Here is a 20,972-nt window from a genome sequence, read left to right on the forward strand (position 1 = left end):
TGCATTATTATTGTTCCAACTTGTGATCCCGGTGCACCAAGGAGTGAAGCAATTATCCATTACTAAAATTATCAAAAATAATTCTAGTGAAAACACGTGGTGCATTTCCCATATTACCACTTAATGACATCACAAGGAGTGTTTTCAGTTTGTTAAAAGAATACAGTCTAAATATACAAGGATGTGTGTGTTAAACTTGTGTGAATGAAACAAAACACAACTCCATGTGTGTTTTTACTGAGGAAACATTGCGATAAAGACAAGAAAATAGAATAATATAGGCCCTGTAATGCCAGCCTCACTTTTAAAAAAAATAAATATGTATTTGTTTTTCCCCATGGACCACTGCACTGTGATCTTCACCGCCTCTAATCCTTGTCCATGCTTCATCTGCTCCGTGTGTGTGCGCCCCCGCCCTGCTCCGGGATGCCCTGCCCCCTTGTGTCCACCTGAGGGACTTACAGTTGGCACTTAAAGTCGTCCCACCTGAACTCCATCCAGCTCGGAGCCGGTCCCGTGCCAATCCAAATAGCCTTTTTCCTGTTCGGGGGTAGGGCCTCCAGTGAAGACGAGGCGAGGCTTGGCTCTTTAAGACTTGGGCCAATTCCCAGATACAGACTAACGGGCTCTCTCTCCCTCTCTCTTTCTCTTCCTCTTTCTCTCTCTCGTTCTGGGAAGTCCATCAGTCACTCCCAAACCAAAAGACGAACTGTAATTTTATTAAACAGCTTGATGTGCCGTGTGCGCGCTACGTGCCGCGGGAGGGAGGGGGCGCAGTTGAGTTAAGTGCTTTGGCAGCGGACTCCATCGCCATCACCAGTATTTCAAGTGTGTATTTAAATTTAAGAATAAAACATACACAAAATATAGAAAGTAACAAGAATATAGAGTCTATGCATGCTGTTTTATTTCATCACGCGGAACTGGTAGGTGGACCATTTTGGTGAGTTTGTCCTGAAATTCCTTCCCATTTTCCTTTTTTATTACAATATTTACATCCATATTTTGTGTTATTATTAATTTAAGTTTTAAATTAATATTACAGAATTACACATTTGTTGAGAACACTTGCATGCACCAGCAATTGTTGTAAAATTAAAGGGGGAAAAAATAAACATAAACATTCAGACGGTGTCCAAAAAGTTCTTCTTTGTGACATTTAATTTGATTTTAATTAAACACGAGTGATCTGAAGTGATTTAGCTGCTATATTGTGGTTTATTGAAGCTGTAATTCTGTGTTTAATGTGACATATGTCCATAATGTCCATACGATTACATATGTCCCGGCGGTGAGTCTCTTTTGATGCTACAGACGCAGCACAACTCCACAATGTCCCAGAATCCCCCAAGTGTCTGAGTGAAGAGCAGCTCACACATCCAGTCTGATAAGGACCAAACACGGCCTTCATCACCTCATCTCCTCCTCCTCTCCCTCCCTCAAACTTCTCATCTTCTCTCTCCCCCTCCTCTACTCCACTCCCCACTCCTCCTACCGTCTCGTCTCCTCTCTCCTCCCTGTCTTCCTCCTTTGCCTCCACCTCTCTCCTTCTCTCCCTCTCCTCCCCCTCCTTGGCTTTCTCTCTCTCCCCTTCTCTCACCCTTGTCCTCATCTTGTCCTCCCTCCTTCTCTCTTACCCTTTCTCCTTCACACTCTCCTCCTCCTCTCTTACCCCTCTTCTCCTTATTCTCTCTCGCCATCTCCTCGTCTCACTCCCTCTCTCCATCTTACTCTCCCTATTCAGTCTCCCATACCTTCTCTCCTCCTCTCTTACCCTTTCTCACACTTGCTCCCTCTTCTCTTCCTCCTCCCTCTCTCCTCCCCCTCTCTTCGCCTCCTTTTGTCTCTCCTCTTCCTCTTTCTCCGTCTCACCGTTTTCTCTTTCATTCTCCTATTCCTCTCTCTACCCTTCTCCCCCTCTCTCTTCTCCTCTTTCTTTCTCACCCCCTCCTTCTCTCTCTCTCTCCTCCCCCCTCCCTCCCGCCCTCCTCTCTTCCCCCCCTCTTTCTCTCCTCCCTACCTCTCCTCCTCCCTCCTCTCGTCCTCTCTCACCTCTTCTTTCTTCCTCTCCTTCTCCCTCCCTCCCCCTTTATCTCTCCTCCTCTGTCCCTCTCTCTCCTCCTCTCTCACCTTTTCTCTCCCCCTCCATCTCTCCTCCTCCCTCCTTCTCTCTAGCCTCTTCTCTCTCCCTCCCTCCTCCCTCTCTTCTCATGCCTCTCTCCTCTTCTGTCTCTCCCTCCCTTCTCCCTCCCTCTCTCTCCTCTTCTCTCTCCCTCTCTCCTCCCTCTCTCCTCCCCTCCTCCTCCCTCTCTCTCCTCTTCTCTCTCCCTCTCTCCTCCCTCCTCCTCCCCCCTCCTCCCTCTCTCCTCTCTCTCCTCTCTCTCCTCCCAAAGTGGAGTTGAATCACGGCCCAAACCCCGACAGGAGGCAGGGAGGAGCATCTCGACGTGATGCATCCATCTCCAGGCTGGTCGGACGTCGAGTACAAGTTACTCTTCAGATGTTGTTTTTGGAAGCTCTGCAAAGATCAAGGGGGGCATGGTGGCAGAGTGGTTAGCTCTTCTGCCAACCAGGAATTTGGGTGCTTACACAATCTCTCGAAATGTCGTCCCTGTGTCATAAGTGTTCTTTGGCTTGTTCCCACCATCCAGAGACATGCGTGTGTCCAGATCTGCCCTCACATTACCCCTTTAGTCCATGGGGCTAATATACTCCACTGTCCACCGGGCTTGAGGCCCAATTTACAGAAAAAAGGACAAAGATTAAGATTAACACTTGAAGATGCGATGTAAAGATCATATTACGTATAATATTTTAGTATAAGAAAGGCTTCATGATGTACGGCCAATTAGAAAACATCAGAGCTCTGCAAATAAAAAAATAAAAATAAATAAATGAAATGCTGACTTTCAAACACATGTTCGCATTTAATATATAGTTCAAATTGATAAAAATAGATTGTTAAATAGAAAACATATCACAAGTAGGCTAGAACTAGGCTAAAAGTAACACTTAAATACTTAATATTATTAGGCCAGTGAAAGGTCAGTTGTTTTTATAATAATAATAATAATAATAATAATAATAATTATTATTATTATTATTATTATTATTATTTATTTATTTTTGCTATCCAGATATTAATCAAATGAAACATATTTTAAGAATTTGCAACTGGTTATTAATTACATTACATATAAGTCTACCATAAGTAAACCAATGATGTAATGAGATGTAAAATATTAACTAGACAACTAGGCCTATAGAATATTAAGATAATTACATGTAAATTTAAAAATATATACTGTATATGAGAAAATAGGCCTAGAATAAAATAACCTCTATGGTGTGTCATCTGTTACGTGTGGCGTGTTGTTTTGAGTATTTGTAAGTAAAACACAAATAAAAGTGTACAGCAGCCGTGCCAAAATGATGCATAAGTTTACCAGGACAAATCTCTCCACCCAACCTTGACTTGACTTAATACCGTCATTAAAGAAACCATTTGCGCATTTCACTTCCAAGCAAATTGACTCTTTAACAGCGTAATAAGCGAAAACAAAAGTAAATCAACCACGATCCTATGCATGAAACTACAAATCTTTCAGACACTACGTAGATTATTCAAAAATATACACATTAAACGCTGCTTAAAAGTGTGTTGATGGCTTTTGGTTACCGGCAAGTCAACATCCCCGTCTCTGGCACTGGTCGTTTACGGGGAAGGGGGAGAGTTAATGTAAGATTTCTGTTCTAGAGCAAACAAAGTGGCCACGGGCACCAAGGAACAGCTGCCGTATAATTGAATTAAGATTCGCCTTCTGCTCCGGCACTCCAAACCCGTGCACGGCCTCCATCAAGCCGCTCCCATGAATATGCATGCTCCCCCGGATAAATACGCGCGGGCTGGCTGAGGTGCGTATATGTGCAGAGAGGAGTCGTGGTTTACATACATCAGGCAGGCAGCACCGGCTCACTCTTTTTTATTGCCACATGGCCTCAGAGGATTCACAGGGCAAGAAACGGCACGCGGCAGGTGTTTGTGGAGCTGTGGTTCAACTGAGACATCTGCTGGAGAGAGGCGGTATGACAGCCTGACTCTATTTTATTTTTTTAACTACTATGTTTTAAGTAACATGATATAAACATGTTATTATATGTTTATACTGCAATTTAATGGTTCAACATTACACAAAACTGACTCTTGTGAGCTTTTAGTCATGTTATAATGTTGTTACCTCATCAAAAACATAACAAGAGTGTTTTGATCCATTCACACATGTTTGAGTAATTTTCTGTTATTACTATGTCTACATCTCAGCTCAAAATGCTCTGTTCCACCTTGTGATGTCATAAAGTGGTAGTTTTCAAGTTAACAGCGACAGCTACTTTTTACCTTTTGTTTTGTTTAGTAGAGATTTGCGACTCTGGGGCTGAAATGATCCATATGACAGCACAAGGTGGTACTCTTAAATATGTAGGGTTTGTGTGTTAAACATGTGTGAATGAAACAAAACACAACTCCAGGTATGTTTGGGATGAGGCAACAACAGTATAACATAGATCAGAAAAAAGCGTAATGGGCTCTAAAATCAGGGGTCACCAAACTTTTTTTTCCCTCTGGGGGCAACATTATTGCTCCTGACAGTGATGGGGGGCCTGTGTCGGGTCGGCCCTAAAACAGAATTATATGACCCTGACAACGCAGATTATATTTTTGGAAAACCACCACACTTTCTTTACATATCAGACAAACTGCATGGTCCTTTGAACAAAAAAAATCATCAGTCGTCCACTGTTCTTTAAAAACTCTGCATTCTCTGTCAACTTTTTGTACTTTAACACAGGCATTTTTCATCCTTAACTGCACTACAGAACTCTGTGTGTGCATTGACGGTCACAGTTTGATCTTGAGCTTGTCAGGTGATGAAAATTTGGCAGCAAATGTAAATATGTCATATAATAATTTAAATATAAATATAATGTTTTAATTGAAAAAAAAATCTACAAAATACATGATGCAGACGTGTTATTATTTGCCAAAAAGTACTAAAACAAACTGGCCATGACAACTTTTGAGGATTGCCTCATAGGGCCAGTTCCAGTGGTGGGGGCAGAGGGGCTGGGCCGGTCAAAGGGGCATGGAGGGCTGAAGTTGGCCCACAGGCCTTAGTTTGATGACCCTTGCTTTAAAGCATAAAACTACTAAAATAAGCATGTTTTGCTTTTATTACACAGATCTATCGTGGCTGATGTCCAAATTGAAATAGCCTAAACATAATCTATAATATTCCAGTTTTTTATTACTCATCACGATTTTGAGAGTCCAGTTATTTCATGTAAGAAATGTCACCAAGTTAAATCTCCTGTACAACTGTGATTCTGTAATTGAACAATAGAGGGTGACTTTCTCTGTGCTTCTTGTATGACGTTTTTATTTTTGCCACTGTCTAGTAGATTATATGGCACTTTATGTAATAATCCAAAGGCCTATAAAGGTCAAAGGAGTCATACCTGATAAGTAACACAGGCCTCTATGTGGGCCTGGTGAGTATATAGACTATAGGAGTCAGGTAATTGTAGTACAATTTCTTCAAAATAATACTCAAGTAGAGGTACAAAGTAACTAAAAGTTATTGGGAAAATTACTAATTACTTAATTACTAATTAAAAGTACTTGTGGGAGTAACTATCTAGAAGTACCATTGTATCTATAATTTGAAGTTAATGGCCTAGTAATACAAGTTTTTTCTCAAGTCAGTGTATTTTTTCACTAAAGTATGTTGATGAGTATAGTATAGTTCTATTTAAAAGTTGCTCAGATGTATTCTATCTAAGTAAATGTTTTCATCTGTGTGTGTGAGTAACTGTTTCCTTTATATCCAAAATAGTTTGTAAGTTACACAGTGATAATCAAGTATATCATATTTTTCCCCCACTGCTCCATGTGGTGTTTGTGAGTGTGTAAAATGAAGACAGGCAGACATGATCTGAGCCCTTTGAGTCCAGATTTATTGATACGGCTGTGCAGTCACAGAGCATGGTGGCACATGAGGCCTCCCGTCCAAAGGGGGCAGTGACACACACGAGCACTATCACACTCACGCACACACTCACCACCATTCAGTCAAGAGAACAAGAAATCTGTCTCCACTAAAGCAGAGGCGCAGACAGTTGGTGATTTGATTAAAACCGAGTTGATGGGAAATACAAAAATATATTAAAGTTAGTTGTTTCATGATTTAAGTTTGTTCGTTTGAAAAAAAAAAAAAGGTTAAAGATGCACTGTGTAACTTTTCTGAAAGAGGACCCGCCACCTGTTTGTCTCCATGGAGATGTTATTGCTTTGCCTGGAATGTTCCACAGTATGGCATTAAGCTTATCTATGCAGACAAGCAAGTGACACCTCAAGACCAAGTCACATGTCAAATCTGAGAGGTGACCCAGATAAGAATGATTTGCATGATTTCAAAGTATTTTTAAATATAATAATACAATTAAATAACAAAATAAAAATAAAAATGAATACATGTTAGATAAGTTTACTGTCTTAAAAGTGAAAAAAAAAAAAAAACAAAACTCCAAAAACAAGTTACTTTTAAAGAGTTTGCAGTGGTCCAAACGTATTCCTCACTTTCCTAACACATTTCTAGCATTTTAATTGTTCGCAGTGATGAGTTTAGAAGCATGTTTTACGACTTTCAGAAGCCGGGGCGAAGTTTTGCTGTCACAGGAGTAATGCTCACAACAAGCGTGCTAACAGTGCACCATTTTTACTTCTTGTCTTCTTCTTGTCAATATCGTGATATTGTATTGTCAAAGTTCTCACAATAATATCGTGGACCATCACAATATATCGAATTACAAGTCTCTTTGCTTAAATTAAGAGTTATGGTGTAACAATAACGAGAAAAAAAAAAAAAAAAAAAAAGACAGGGAACTACATAGACCATGATCCTTTGCTCCATTTCATTGTAGAATACAAGAAATAACAGTTCTAAGCACTTTTAAGTCTTAGTTCTTTGGAGTAAGTCTTGTCAAGGCATTTTAAGAGGAGTAGCATATCGTATTCCATAATAAATATCGTGCCGTGAGATGAATATCGTGAAAATATCAAGAGATTTGGATATTGTTACATCCCTAATCGTGAGCTTCCCCACCATATTGTGAGCTTTCCCACAATACCACAATAAATATCATACCGTGAGGCTCATACCGTGATGATATCGTATCGTGAGACTTGCATAACGTTACACCCCGAATAAAAATGCTTCATGATTAGATGCAGACAGCACACAACGCTCAATTTTGACCAATATATCTGTACTGAGGCCGAGCAAATGTTATTTTAGTTTTTTACGTGAAAAAAACTGATGCGGCCCCTTTAATATCATAAAGTGGAAGATTCCAGGCAAAACAATAACATCTCCATGGTGATAAACTCCCCCCATCCCACCAGAAAAGTGACATAATGCACCTTTAAATGCATTGTTGTGTAGTCTTGTCCACTCTCTCTCACTCCCATTCACCTCAGCAGTAGATCAGGTCACAGTGAAGAGATCAGAAATGCACATTGTAAGTATCTTCTGGCAGTTCACACACGCTTTACATCCATCAAAGTTTAAAACATTTGGAGATTAATCGAAAAGCAAATGACAGAGGATTAAATCTATAATCACAAAACACCGTATGTCGATTAAAATTTTTCTTTTCTTTTTTTTTTTTTACAAAACACAGTGACACATGTGGGATAATGGCTGGTACAAACCCATACACTAAAGAAGACCATCACAGGAGCGAGTGAAAGTGAAACTACAAGATTGTACTTGTGTTGGTCCCTTGGAAATAGTGTCAGGAAGGCTAAATCCAGGTTGTGTCATATAAACTTTCCTCTATTATAAATCTAATCTGCTATAGTTCAATAATAGCTTTGAATTTACAGGTAAGCCACTTGTTTTGTATGACTTCAGAGCTGGTGACATATTTAACATAGAAATGGAGAGATCGTCAAGGGACAAAAGGTGGAAGTGATTTCAAAACAATGTACAATTTACAGCACAAAAGGTCAATATTTAAACATAAAAAGAAGTCAATAACAGCCTTACGTCAAACTGCCAACTCAAACCAAGGCCTAGTCTTTTGATCAGAGGTGGAATTATTTTGCTTAGGTACATTTTGGAGAAAGAAAAGTGTATTGTTGACTTTTGTGACAGAAATCTTTTTAGACGCAACAGATGAAGTAGAAGTTGCTGTAATAAAGTAATATTATTAGTAGTTTTAGTGGAAGAGTCACAGTGAACAGGTGAAGTTGCCAATTTGCACAATAGGCTCTATTCACAGTATTCAGACGTCACAAATTAGGAAGATGTTGGGAAAGATGTGATTACAACTTCCAGTGTTACCGACAATGAGCTCGCCTAACATGGATCTATTAAAACCGACTGTGATTAAACCCACTGACGTAAATGTGATCAGCGGTAAAATGAAGACTGCATACGTATGTGCTGTTTCGAATCTTGACTTAATCTCTTCTAATTGCATGTACCCAGTGTGCTTGGAGTTGTGTGTCAGAGGGGAAATGATGAAAACCGAGTTATGGTTGTAACTGTTGATTAGCCGAACACAACAGAACGCTACAATGACATTTTGATGAAGAAAACTGGGCCTGGGAAGTTGTAATCGCATCTTTCCAAACGTCTTCCTGGTTTGTGACGTAAGTGTGAATACAGCCTATTACAGAAGTTTTTAATTGAAAACTATTTTGGTGTAGAAATCTGGTGACATATTTTGGAGGCACACTGCATAACTTTTTTGTTGGTGTCCACTGCCTGCTTGTTTCATCGAGATCCACAATACGGCATTAAATATTTTTACTGGTCAAAAACATCTTCAAAGACATACAGTACATTTATTCTACGACACCTTTCCACAGATCTGACCTGTAACTTGGCCAAAGTGAACCTCACTGGACTGAGAGAACCACATTATGGACTGGGACGGAGTAAACATAACTGGGACAGAGGACAACAAACATCGTTGCTGAATTAAGGAGGCAAACGAAATACGGAAACAAGGGTCACACACCTGAGACACTGTCCTGAAGTAGTCAGACGACATAAACCTGTATAAATCAGCTGAGCAACATCACGTCACCACTCTGAGGAAGACCGCTCGTGAGCAGCTGAAACTATCAGTATGAAAACAAACTAAACCTTGGTCTGAAAGAAGAATCTGGAGATGGATTAGTTTAATACCATACTGTGGAACATCTCCAGCAAAGCAATTCCTTCTCCACGGAGACACGCAGTGCACCTTTAAGTCAATTTTACATTCAACATTATAAATGCTTATACTAACATCCTTTTGTGTAATGATATTTGAAAACATTTTTTCCTCTTTTCCTTTTTTACTTCCACCTCTGACCAGGACCACATGAACACAAAGTTTTTTTCTCTAAGCTCAAATGACATCACTAAAATCAGAAGAAAAGCGTGTGAAGCGATAGGCACACATTCTGCCAGCCCAGCCGAAGCTCTCAGCGCTGGCGGTTTCTTTTAGGTAGAAAGTAGCATGGTTCAGTACATAGTGTCAGAACTCCTACATCCCAGCACTACTCGCCAATATACAAAGTTTAGGATTTTTAACATGTAGTAGGCTGAGAGAAGTTTCCATAGCATTTCTATATACATTAGTTCAGTCATCAACCCATATAGTATTTACACTGACATGCACTAAAATGTTTTAATTTAAAAACAGAAAAAAAAACAACTTTGGGGTCTATCGCAAATACTGCCAATTTTTCTTTTTTTTTGTCACATCAAGCTGCAAAGGTACACTATGTTACATTATGCACAGTAAGCAATATATTCATTTCCTATACACAACATTACAAGGCGTTTAGGAGGACAATCAAGAAGCAGACATTGATCAGACTCAAGATGACTGACAGCAAAGCATTGTGGGAAATGTATTAATTGTAAACACATGAAGTATTACAGGCTAGGACATTGGAGAGAGCGATTGGCTTTAAAAATGCTACAGATACAAGAAGGCGTCAAGAAGGCAGAGAAATAATGTGATTTAAAAGTTTTTTTCTTTTTCTTTTTTTTTTTTTTTTTACAATTTAACATGATATGTGAAACCCTTTTTAACTATTATCTTACAATATATGCAAAATTAATCATAGATAGACTCCTTCTCAACTTACAAATGTTAAATACAGTACAGTCAATGGGACGAACATCTAAAATGGCCACACCAAAGCCTAGGAAAGAACTCGAGGTGAGTTTTCTGCATACTAACGCATAGGTTTTGTTGTGAAAATGTTTTTATGTTGTGAAAAGCATAAATGTGCATCTACTTTTGCATTCTGTGTTTCAGTTTTTAAATAAAATATTATAAGAAAGCTATTGTGAAACTGTACAATGGCTACAATGTAAGTAAAGAAAGACATAACTTTACAAACAAGTCTTCAGGAAGTAGAATAATGCACATGTTTCTATAGCGCTGCATACAGTAAGAATATATATTAAATAAATTAAATGGACTGAATGCAGGTGTAGGGAGATGTAATAGTGTAATGTATGTAATTGACCAGAAGGGGGAGGCAGAGACCAGAGAAGTAGTAATAACAGTTGTGAGTTTATAAGCATGTTTCCATAGTTGTGAGCAGAAGTGTAGACTGACTGGGTGAAGCAGGTTTGAACAGCAGCAGCACTCAGAGAAACAGCATTCGGGCGCATAGGAGCTTATTATTCCATGGCTACCTCTGCAAAAGAGAAAAACATCAGGTATTATCAGTATCTGCAGTGTTGGGGAGAGTATGTATTTACAGAACTGCTGCATTTTAGATGACAATATTCTATCGGCTAACAATATTTAAAGCTCCTATGTGACACAAAATGGACTCTTGTGAGCTTCAAGCCATGCTATAATGCTGTTATCTCCTCAAAAACATACCTGGAGTTGTGCACTATTTCATTCACACATGTTTGAGTAACCCTAAACTCAGGTGTGTTTTTGGTGAGGTTACAGCAGTATAACATACAGTAGATCAGAAAATAACTTAATCCGGGCCCTTTAAAACAGATGGGGGCTGCTTAAGTGAATAATGTTAAAATTCAGATTTCACTTCTAATGCAAGAGATTAAAGTGGACCTATTATGCAAAATTGTGTGGTTGGTGCCCCGTTTTCATTTCTCACTCTCAAAGTTGTATTTACCTAGTCTGATTCATCAGCTGGTTTCACTTCATAGAAACTTCTGACCTCGCAGCATTAGAATTCGTTCCCTTGGCGGTAGGTGGGTACTTTTTTATTTAAACAATTGCTGCTGTTTGGTCATGATGTATGTAATGCGCTGCTAACGGGATCAACTGGTATATTAAGCTTTTCCCAAATCCTGTAGGAAGAAGGGCAATAATGTCTTTCCCTTGATAAAATTCATCAAACATTCTCTTTGTTCTAGTTTTAAATCCCTGATCTCTGAAATCATTGTCAACACAGAATGTCTGGCTCTTCGCTGATTGGCTGATGCCCGGACTTGCACTTCCGGGGTTCTTTCAAACCATCTAGTGTATTCCGATTCCTGACCTAGTAGTCACTGGAGATAAATGACATTGAGCGGAGACACCAGGTGGCACCAGCCTGGCTAGTATTTACAATGATTCATGAATGTTTGAGTAATCTTTATATTCCTGTATTCAAGACATCATTGGTCGGATCAACCCCCAGAGCCCTCTGCTCTGTACTTACTTACGTATCGTAATTTCACACTGAGTTATGGACATGTCAGAACAGCTGTATTATTGTTTCACCATTTGTTAAGCATTTATTTATCACTGATTTATCATTTATTTATTTATCACTTTATCACTAGTACTTTAGTTTGAAGCCTAACTTGCATGATCATGTGTTGTCCTTTGATTGTAGGAAAGTAACTGTATTCTGAATACCACTGCATCGAAGAGTAACTGTACCACAACACAGTTACTGAATTAATTAACAAATTAAATACAACATGTTACAATTACTTTCAGACTGTGAGTACAGGTCTGCCAGTCCCAAAGTCCAAAGCACAACCATGACAGTGGGATAAATACTGATTTATAGAACATTAAAAAATCCTATTTTATGGTTGATGGGGGTTCTGAGCTATATTCTATTACTGCCTACATGTAAACTGAAATGATGGTAGAGTCTTCAGTCATGGTTCAATGGTAACGATCAAGGAAGTCTAAGCAAGGAAAACATCTCATTTTAATCTGTGAGGACATATCTCCAGATGTTGCGATAGTCTTGGTCAAAACAATCTTCGCAGGATGACATTTGATTTGAATGCATTCTGCAGACTCACCATCCACGGCTTTGTTCTTGTTTTCGACACTTTCTGGAGATTCAGCTCCTTCAGACAGCTCTCCTGAAAAACAACCACCACGTTTGATACATTTCAAATCAAAGACAAAAGATTATATTTATACTCCACTCCACAGACCTCAATAGTACTTCAAAAGAATCTGGTTTCCAACATATGCTGCTCAACTCTGGTTTAAAATATACTTAAAAGAAGACACTATATTTTTTCCTGTATTTTACACTATTATACATTATTGCACTATACTTGGATTATTTTACATTTTGTTTATTGTAAATCACAATTTCTACAAAAGCATAAGGTCTGTAGAGCTGTGAGACTCTGCCCCCTCATAGTGACATCGCACTATAGCATGAGGTGGATTATAATTTTGTTGTTGAAATTGTAAGTAAATACAGAACTGTGGGTGGAGATAGGAGGTGGGTGATATTTAATTTTTGAAGCACTCAAGCCTCAAATGCAGAAAGCATGCAGGGATACTGTTAATACTGAAAGAACACCATTATAATCTGGTTAAAATGTTATTAAAATAGATGTAATATGCATAACTTCATTAATATTCATTTTCCATACACCAGGTTTTGTTCCAGACCATCTTTCTGGTTGATTCTCTTTGCCTCTTTTAAAAGATGTAGTGCGTAATAAACTGATGAGACAAGCAATTATGAGGTGCGCCAGTCCGTCACAGTAAAAAAGCATGAAAGGAAATTGACCCACTAAGAGAAAATGAGCTCAGCAGTCACTTTGGCAGTGCTGAGAGAGAACAGGACTGGCCCATCTCCACTGTACAGATACACAGGAAACCAGTGCATTATTTACTTTGATTTATATTTCCCAGGTATTTGATTGTGATTTCTTGCATGTTTTTGCTTATGCCATTGTGTCGCATTTATATTTAATGGAATAATTTATAGGTGATTACCGAGGCATATAATCAAAAGTTAATTATGGGGCAGCAGTAGCTCAGTAGTTATAGAGCTCTACCAATCCAAAGGTTAGATTATTGATTCCCATTCAAACTATACTGCTTTTCTCTAAGAAGATGTTATTGCTTTTCCAGGAATGTTCCACAATAAGGCATTAAACTTAAATATCTAGCATTTTTTTCAATTACAAGGGGCAGGTATTTTATTTTTCTTACTATAAGCAGGTAAATCACTCTACAGATCTGACCTAGAACTTGACCTGGTGAATTATCTTGCGTGTCCCCATGGATATAAGTTCTATATACATTCTAAGTGCAGCGTTGTTAACTAATTATAAAGTATATAATCTATGTATTATTTCTTTCTAGAACTGTTGTCATGGTAACGTAGTCCTGTACCATTCTGCAGCAGTAGGCTCCGGTGGTGGCTGGTCCCGGGCTCTTCCTCTTTATTGTCGTCTGGAGCGGTGACCTCTGCAGCCTCTGTAGTCGCCCCCTGCTGGCTGTGCTCCTGTTTTGCATCGGGCTCTGCTTCAGTTTGTCCCTGTGGGGGATCCATAGCCTCCTCCTGCTGAGCGAGCTCCTCTGCCTCACGTTTAGCTCGCTCTTCGGCCTCTGAAGTCACAAAGGGCAGAGGGCTGGTCAACAGTCTGTGCTACAAATGAGTGGACTAAAGATGAAATTATTTTGAAAAGTGTTGCTAGGGGACAACTCACATGAAGAAAAAAACATGCTCTGGATTCTTAAAAAATAAATTGAATTGAAGTCAAATATTTAGTGGCTGAAAAGTTAGTCATTTTTAAATGAGACGCATGTGATCAGATCATCAGGCTCTATTCATGCTTATGTCACAAACCAGGAAGATGATTGGAAACATGCAATGACAACTTCCGGTGTAGTTAGTAAATGTCATCAGTAGTAAAATGAAGACTGCATAAGTATGTGCTCTCATCTCTTCTAATCGCCTGTACCCTGTATGCTCAGAGTTGTGTGTCAACAGAGAAATGATGAAAACTGAGCTATGGTTGTAATTGTTGATTAGCCGAACATAACAGAACACTACAATGACATGCAGATGAAGAAAACTGGGCCATTTTCCTCATTTTGTCAGACTTACTACCGTGAACAGAGGGAAGTTGTCATTGCATGTTTCCTGGTTTGTGACGTAAGAATGAATCGAGCCTATTGAATTTTCAATTCAATTTCCAGATACATACTTTTTTGATCCCGAAGGAAATTTAAGACATTTTTGAACATGATAAATTAATTATTATATCTAAATATCCAACAAAATAGGGAAACCAAGAAAAAAATATTTAAATATTGACAAGTATTGACATACTAGTATAAAAGAATAAAAGACCAAACAACAATGTTACCAATATTAGGGCATTTAGGTACAGTACCTGTTGGTTTTGTTCAAATCAGTTGAAAATACATGTTGTAAATATTATTCATAAAATATCTGTAAAACTTTCAATTATTATTATTTTAAATTGATGACTGTACAGCCTGCTGGAGGGACCAGATGTATTAACTGTATTTACCCAACCCAACCAAAGCAATAATCAGGGCGACAATGTGATCATCCAAGAAGATCACAAAATTATCTGTTACCTTTTTGTTTTAGTGATATGAAAAGTTCAGCACTATGATCTGGTCTTCATTTAAATGACCGATGACTTTTAATGACCAATTACGCTACTGTCAGTGCCAACTGCTTCTATGCGAGGTACGTCCTGGTACTTAGGCTTAAGGTTTAAGAACAGGATTACATTCAAAGAGAGCCAAACTACTGCATAATATCTTAAAATGGCAATATTTGCTCTCCTTTAGCCCTTATTTGGACACAAACTGAAAAACCCTGACGTACCTTGTAGCATCCCACTCCAATAAACCTCCATCATTTTTATAGCCTAATTTTTCTTTTTCTCCTTGGAATGATCAGGTTTTAAGACTTGAATGTTCACTATGTATATAAATCTCTATTACTGGACACATTTTTCTGTGCTGTAGACTGTACCTTTAGCAGCCTGTGCCTTCCACCGCTCCCTGTTTTGAGACACTTCCTCATTCCACAAAGCCTTGAAATTTTTCATGTCCACGGTCAAGAGAGAGCTGTGTCCGGACGAACCACTGTCAGACCCCGAACTCTTCCTCTTGCTTTCCTCTGAGCCAATGCTGTTCAGACTGAGACAAAAACAATGGAAAATTATTTATTTAAAAGACCGATATTGCACTATTTTCTGATCTATGTTATAATGTGGAAATGTTAGCTCAGTTAGTAGACCATTTGTCCACTGATCCAAAGATTGGAGTCCTGCTCTTGAGGTAAACTTTACTAGTTGAACGGTCAGATCCACTGACACACAGGTTGGTGAAGCAATTCCAGCTCCCACAGACAAATGTTGTTGTGTACTTGGGGAAGACACTTAAACCACCTTGTGGATCTCTCCAGGTCAGCCAACACCTCAGCACTGGTCAAAAAGGCCCAGCAGCAGCTACACTTCCTGAGGGTGCTTAGGAAGGAGCAACTACACACAAACCTGTTGGTGACCTTCTATTGCTCCACCATGGAAAGCTTGCTGACCTCTGCTGTGACAGTGTGGCACTGCACAGAGGCTGACAGGAAGCATCTACAGTGGGTGACCAACACTGCACAAGACATTAATGGCTGCCCTCTGCCTTCCTTAACCACATTATACAACTGCCACTGTCTCAGCAGAGCGAGGAAAATAATTAAAGACAATACACACCCTGGATTCCACCTGTTCAACCTGTTGCCTTCTGGCAGGTGCTTCAGGTCAATTCCAGCTAGGACCAACAGACTCAGGGACAGCTTCTTCCCCAAAGCTGTCACCATACTTAATGAGAACTGTTAATTTGTTTTATTTGTTATTAATTCTTGCACTTTGATGGGGCAGCTCTGAATTTCATTGTACTATTGTATAATGACAATAAAGGCTTTCTATTCTGTTCTATTCTATTCTATTCTGTTCTATTCTATTCTATTCCAGTGTCTGTGTACATTGATGTGTGAATGGGTGAGTGGTTCTTTGATGTTCCTTGAGTAATATGTTTATTGAAGTAACATACTTTTACTTGAGTAAAGGTTTTTTGTTACTCTTCCCACTGTGAGTAAGTCTACAAGTGACAAAAGCTTTATGTTAACAGAATGAAATGATATGAACATTTGTGTTTCTTATAAAGTGCTTTGAATGCCTTGAAGGTGGAAAAGCTCTGTATAAAAATGTGACCATTTACAACTTACCATAATGTTGTTTCCTCACCAAAAACATACTTTCTATCAAACTGAAAACATCCTGTTCCACCTCATAACATCATGTGGTAATACAAGAAGTGCTCCATTGTGTTTTTAAACTCCCTACACCTTCACTAGAATCATTTTGATGATTTCAGCCCTGGAATTGCCTCTACTGAACAAAAGGTAAAAGGCGGCTGTTAACTTAAAAAAAACAAAACAAAACTGCTGCTTCATAACATCACAAGGTCAAACAGAGCATTTTGAGCTTTGGAGATATAACAAAACTAATAATACAGGGTTAGTCAAACATACGTTTTTGATGAGGTAACAACATTATAACACGGGTTAAAGCTCACGAGAATCCATTTTGTGTAATATATTGTGTAATATAGGACCTTTATGCGTTGTGGCCACTATAAGGACAGAGCAGAGGTATAAGTTGGCTATGCTGTAATGCTTGGGTGAGGAGTAATTTTCTCACGTAACTATGAAAAGAGATCGAAGCATGAATTATTTATATGGTAAGTGCTATTATATGCAGGTTTATTTTTTTTAATACAAAGGTTATGAGGGTTATTGCCACCTGCATATTTAGAGCATCTGAAAGTTTTTCTTAGCAACTTGTGATGGACAAACTAGTTATGAAAAGACTAAAATGTTAGGGCTTATACTCTTCACCATTAGTACAACGAGTTAAAAGTGACAGTGTAATCTATTGTTTCCACAGATAGTAGCGCCAACTAGGGACTGGCTCCAGTAGCCCCAAAATGTTTTTTTTTTTTTTAATGATTCAAATTTATCTTTGTTTAGGTAATTAGCAGAAACATCACAAGCAATTTGTCATCACGTATCATTTAATCAATCAATTAAGAGTTTAGTGCTTCGCTCATTGATTCTATAGAAATCTCCAATGCTTTTCAGTCGTCTTTGATATTTTTCCTATCTTTTTTTCCCTTGTAAGTAGCCATATTTGTTTTGATACAGACGGACCATGCGAGCCCTTGATTGGTTACTCCACTTGTCAATCAAACCCATCTGAAAAGTGGGAGATTCATCAGTGACAAGGCTCACATCTTTGTAAAGTATTGGAGAAGGGTGTATCCTAATAGCCAAGCTGGCGCCACCTAGTGCCTCCCCTCAATTTAATTTCTCTCCAGCATCTAGGTCAGGAATTGGAAAACACTAGACGGTGGGAAAAACCCCGCAAATGCAAGTTTGGGCACCAGCCAATCAGCGAAGAGCCATACATTCTGTGTTGTCAGCGATTCCTGAAACTGAGGATTTAAAGCCAGAATATAGAGAATGTTTGGTGAAGTTTATCAAGGGGAAAGACTTTATTGCCCTTCTTTCTACAGGATTTGAGAAAAGCTTAATATACCAGTTAGCAACGTTGGCGGCGCATTACATACATCATGACCAAATAGCAGGAATTGGTTAAATACAAAAAAGTACCCGTCTACCATCGAACGAACGAATCCTAACACTGCCAGACGGTTTGATGAATCAGGCTAATATCCTAGATCTCAGGCAATCATTTTTACATTCAAACCATCGACTGAATAAGAAGTGGACTTAGGGAGTGTTCCACGTTAGGAACAGGAATTTATTAACGGACAACATGGTGAAATAAAAACACCATGTAGAGCGGGTTAATACAAACATTGTCCTTTATACATACAGTCTATGATTCAAACATGTCTATCCTTTTAATCTTCAAGGTTGTGATGAATCTGTCTTGCTGTTGGTAATTGATTCTCTTATTAATATGTAAAATGCTCTAAACGCCTGTTCATCTTGATGACACACACAGCCATCTTTGGAGCTAGCATGGAGCCAGCCATGACTAAAAGGGACATCGATTAAAGTATGTTAGAGGAGAATGAGCAGAGACACAGAGACAGGTGGGTGCGCAGAAAAAGGCACTGTGCTTGGATGGAGAGCCTGTATAACACTGCAGCAGCTGTGAGTTATACTGTTTGCGCGGTGAGGGGGAGGGGGGGTATCCAGCCAGGGTTTCCACACTGTTAGCTTTGACTGCAGTGAATGATGGTAAATGCAGTCCTAGAGGAGGTCACGGAGGCTTGTGCAGGTGCTAAAGAAGATTCAGAGCTACTGCTACATGCGCGGTTCTTGTAAATAAACACTTTGAAAGATAAACAATAGTGCATTACCATTTTGTCCTATTCATTTTCACAAATGAGAAAAATAAATGAGTAGTTATTTTGTGCAAATCTCATATTTTATTTTTCACTTTGCTTTTGTTTGCTACATTTAATTACCCTTTTGTCATATTACTATTGACCATTATTCATTGTGTTCAGCCAAGCTTTTGTGATTCTGCAAATTCCCACATGAATCAGTAAAACAGATTTTTGGACCCCAAATACCACATTTTTTTTATTTATTCAGGAGACTAAATTGCCACATCTGTTCCTAGAATGACTTTTAACAGAGGTGTGTGATATTCCATTATATTTACTCAGTTACACTTCCACAAGTAACGTTCTAAAAACATATTTTTACTCCTACTTGAGTCAAATATTTATTGAAGAAACAGTACTTCTACTTGAGAAAACTCTGCATTGCCCACCTCTGCACTTTATTGTTCATTTTTACCAAGAAGGTTTAGGCCTGGCAATTTATAATACCAGATTAAACTCATAGCAAAACAAATGATGCATTAAATTAACCAGAGCAAACCAATTTTCTTGCCATTTTTGGGGGTCATTGGGCATGCCAAAACTGTAGCCATGCAGTGCTCAGTGTTCAGTAGTCATGGATATCTCTAAAACGTTAATTTCAAGGTTTGTGCCCCCGCTGGTGAAAGGTGGAAAGTTTTCATGCATAAATGTAGGACTCATCTGTTTGTCTCAGTCTGTCTATTTGACTTTACTCATATCGAGAGTACACTTCATGTCCAGCAGATGTTACCCAGAAAGGGAGTAAACAGCAAAGTCAATAGTTGATTTAAGGTCTTACATTACACAAAATGGATTCTTGTGAGCTTTAAGCCTTGTTAAAATGCTGTTACCTCATTGTTTTTTTTTCCATTCACACATGTTTGAGTAATCTTGTTTTATTAGTCTGGTTATGAAACAAAACAGAACTCCAGGTATGTTTTTGATGAGGAGACTACATTATAACATAGATCTATATAGGCCCTTTAAAGGTGCACAAGATTTTGGGGGTGGGGTCTGTCAACATCTTGTCTCATGGTAATATTTTTGCTTGACTTGGAACATTCCGCAGGACGGCATTAAACATATCTATCTTGCATTTATTCAATTACTGTATTTATCTGACAATAAGTGACATTTTTTTCCATGGTTTGGGTTTTCCTATGACTTATACTCTGGTGCGACAAAGAGAAAGAGCCACTGTCCTGTCTAGTATCATGTCAGTCAATCGCACCATTACTTCTGTATCACTGACAATTTAAAATTTAAACAAACATAAAGACAACTGAAACCATCTTGTCAGGATTCAGTCCTGAATAATTCTAATTGGAACTGATGCTGAGTCTGACAGCTACGCGGAAGAGGAGGTGGCGCTCTGTTTACCTCTGAAGGTCGTGGAGTTGCTCAGAAGTGACACAGAGGATGAAGAATTCAATGGATTTAGTGATTTGGAGTGAGATGGAGAGTTTGATAAACTTGTTATGTTCTGTTGTTTATGCTATAGTTATCTGAAGAACTGTTCATATGTGATGTTAACAGCCTGTTGTTCTCTGTTCTATTGTTATTGATATAATTTGCCTTTCAAGATAAAATGTCAGTTCCTGGTCTCTGATTTTATAAAATAAATTTCCCCCAAAAAGTGCAACTTATAGTCGGTGCGACTTATATATGTTTTTTTCTGGTTGGTTCGACTTATACTCCTGAGTGACCGAAAAATATGGTAAACATGTTTTTACTGCAGAAGGGTACCTGTAAAACATGCATTCTTACATGTCTTTGTCTCCTCTCTCCGCAGATCTTACCTGTAACATAGCCTGGTGCAGTCACTTGCTCATTTTCATGGAGATAGACATGTTTAATACCATACCTCAAAACTTTCCACGTAACTTTTTCCACCTCAAGTAATAACTCTACAGAGATCCCCCAACCAAAAGTCACATAGTGGCTCTTTGAAGGAAAATCTATAAACATACACGCCATCTGCCCATCTTGTATTTTTTGCATAATTAGCTTTTCTTTGATTGAGATTAGCTTTGAGGTAGGTTGAGAAGCTGAATTGAATTTTGATCAATATTACAATTATTTTTCTGATTAATTACAAAAAGGGTGTTATTGAAAAACAATGCAATTCTGTTCTAAATTACATGTATGCCTGGTCTGCATCTCAAAACCTTTAACAAAGCCACAAATCGAATCTACTGTTGCCTTTAAAACATAATGCATGGTTAGTTAGG

General features: G+C 38.6%; 1 protein-coding gene across 1 annotated transcript in view; it reads right to left on the reverse strand.

Annotated features, from left to right (window-relative positions):
• Nucleotides 1-5,999: 5,999 nt before the first annotated feature.
• The window catches only part of pde1cb (phosphodiesterase 1C, calmodulin-dependent b), a 148,023-nt gene continuing 133,050 nt past the window's right edge, over nucleotides 6,000-20,972 (reverse strand). Inside the window, exons 15-18 of the mRNA XM_055152069.1 lie at nucleotides 15,320-15,486; nucleotides 13,696-13,911; nucleotides 12,354-12,416; nucleotides 6,000-10,768 (exon numbers count right to left, since the gene is read on the reverse strand). Coding sequence (XP_055008044.1) covers nucleotides 10,752-10,768; nucleotides 12,354-12,416; nucleotides 13,696-13,911; nucleotides 15,320-15,486 — 463 coding nt within the window. The 3' untranslated portion in view covers nucleotides 6,000-10,751. The remainder of the gene's footprint in view (nucleotides 10,769-12,353; nucleotides 12,417-13,695; nucleotides 13,912-15,319; nucleotides 15,487-20,972) is intronic.

This window comes from Boleophthalmus pectinirostris, unplaced genomic scaffold (genome assembly GCF_026225935.1).
Source record: "Boleophthalmus pectinirostris isolate CB_2022bp ecotype Guang Dong unplaced genomic scaffold, ASM2622593v1 HiC_scaffold_16, whole genome shotgun sequence".
In the NCBI taxonomy this organism is placed as follows: domain Eukaryota; kingdom Metazoa; phylum Chordata; class Actinopteri; order Gobiiformes; family Gobiidae; genus Boleophthalmus; species Boleophthalmus pectinirostris.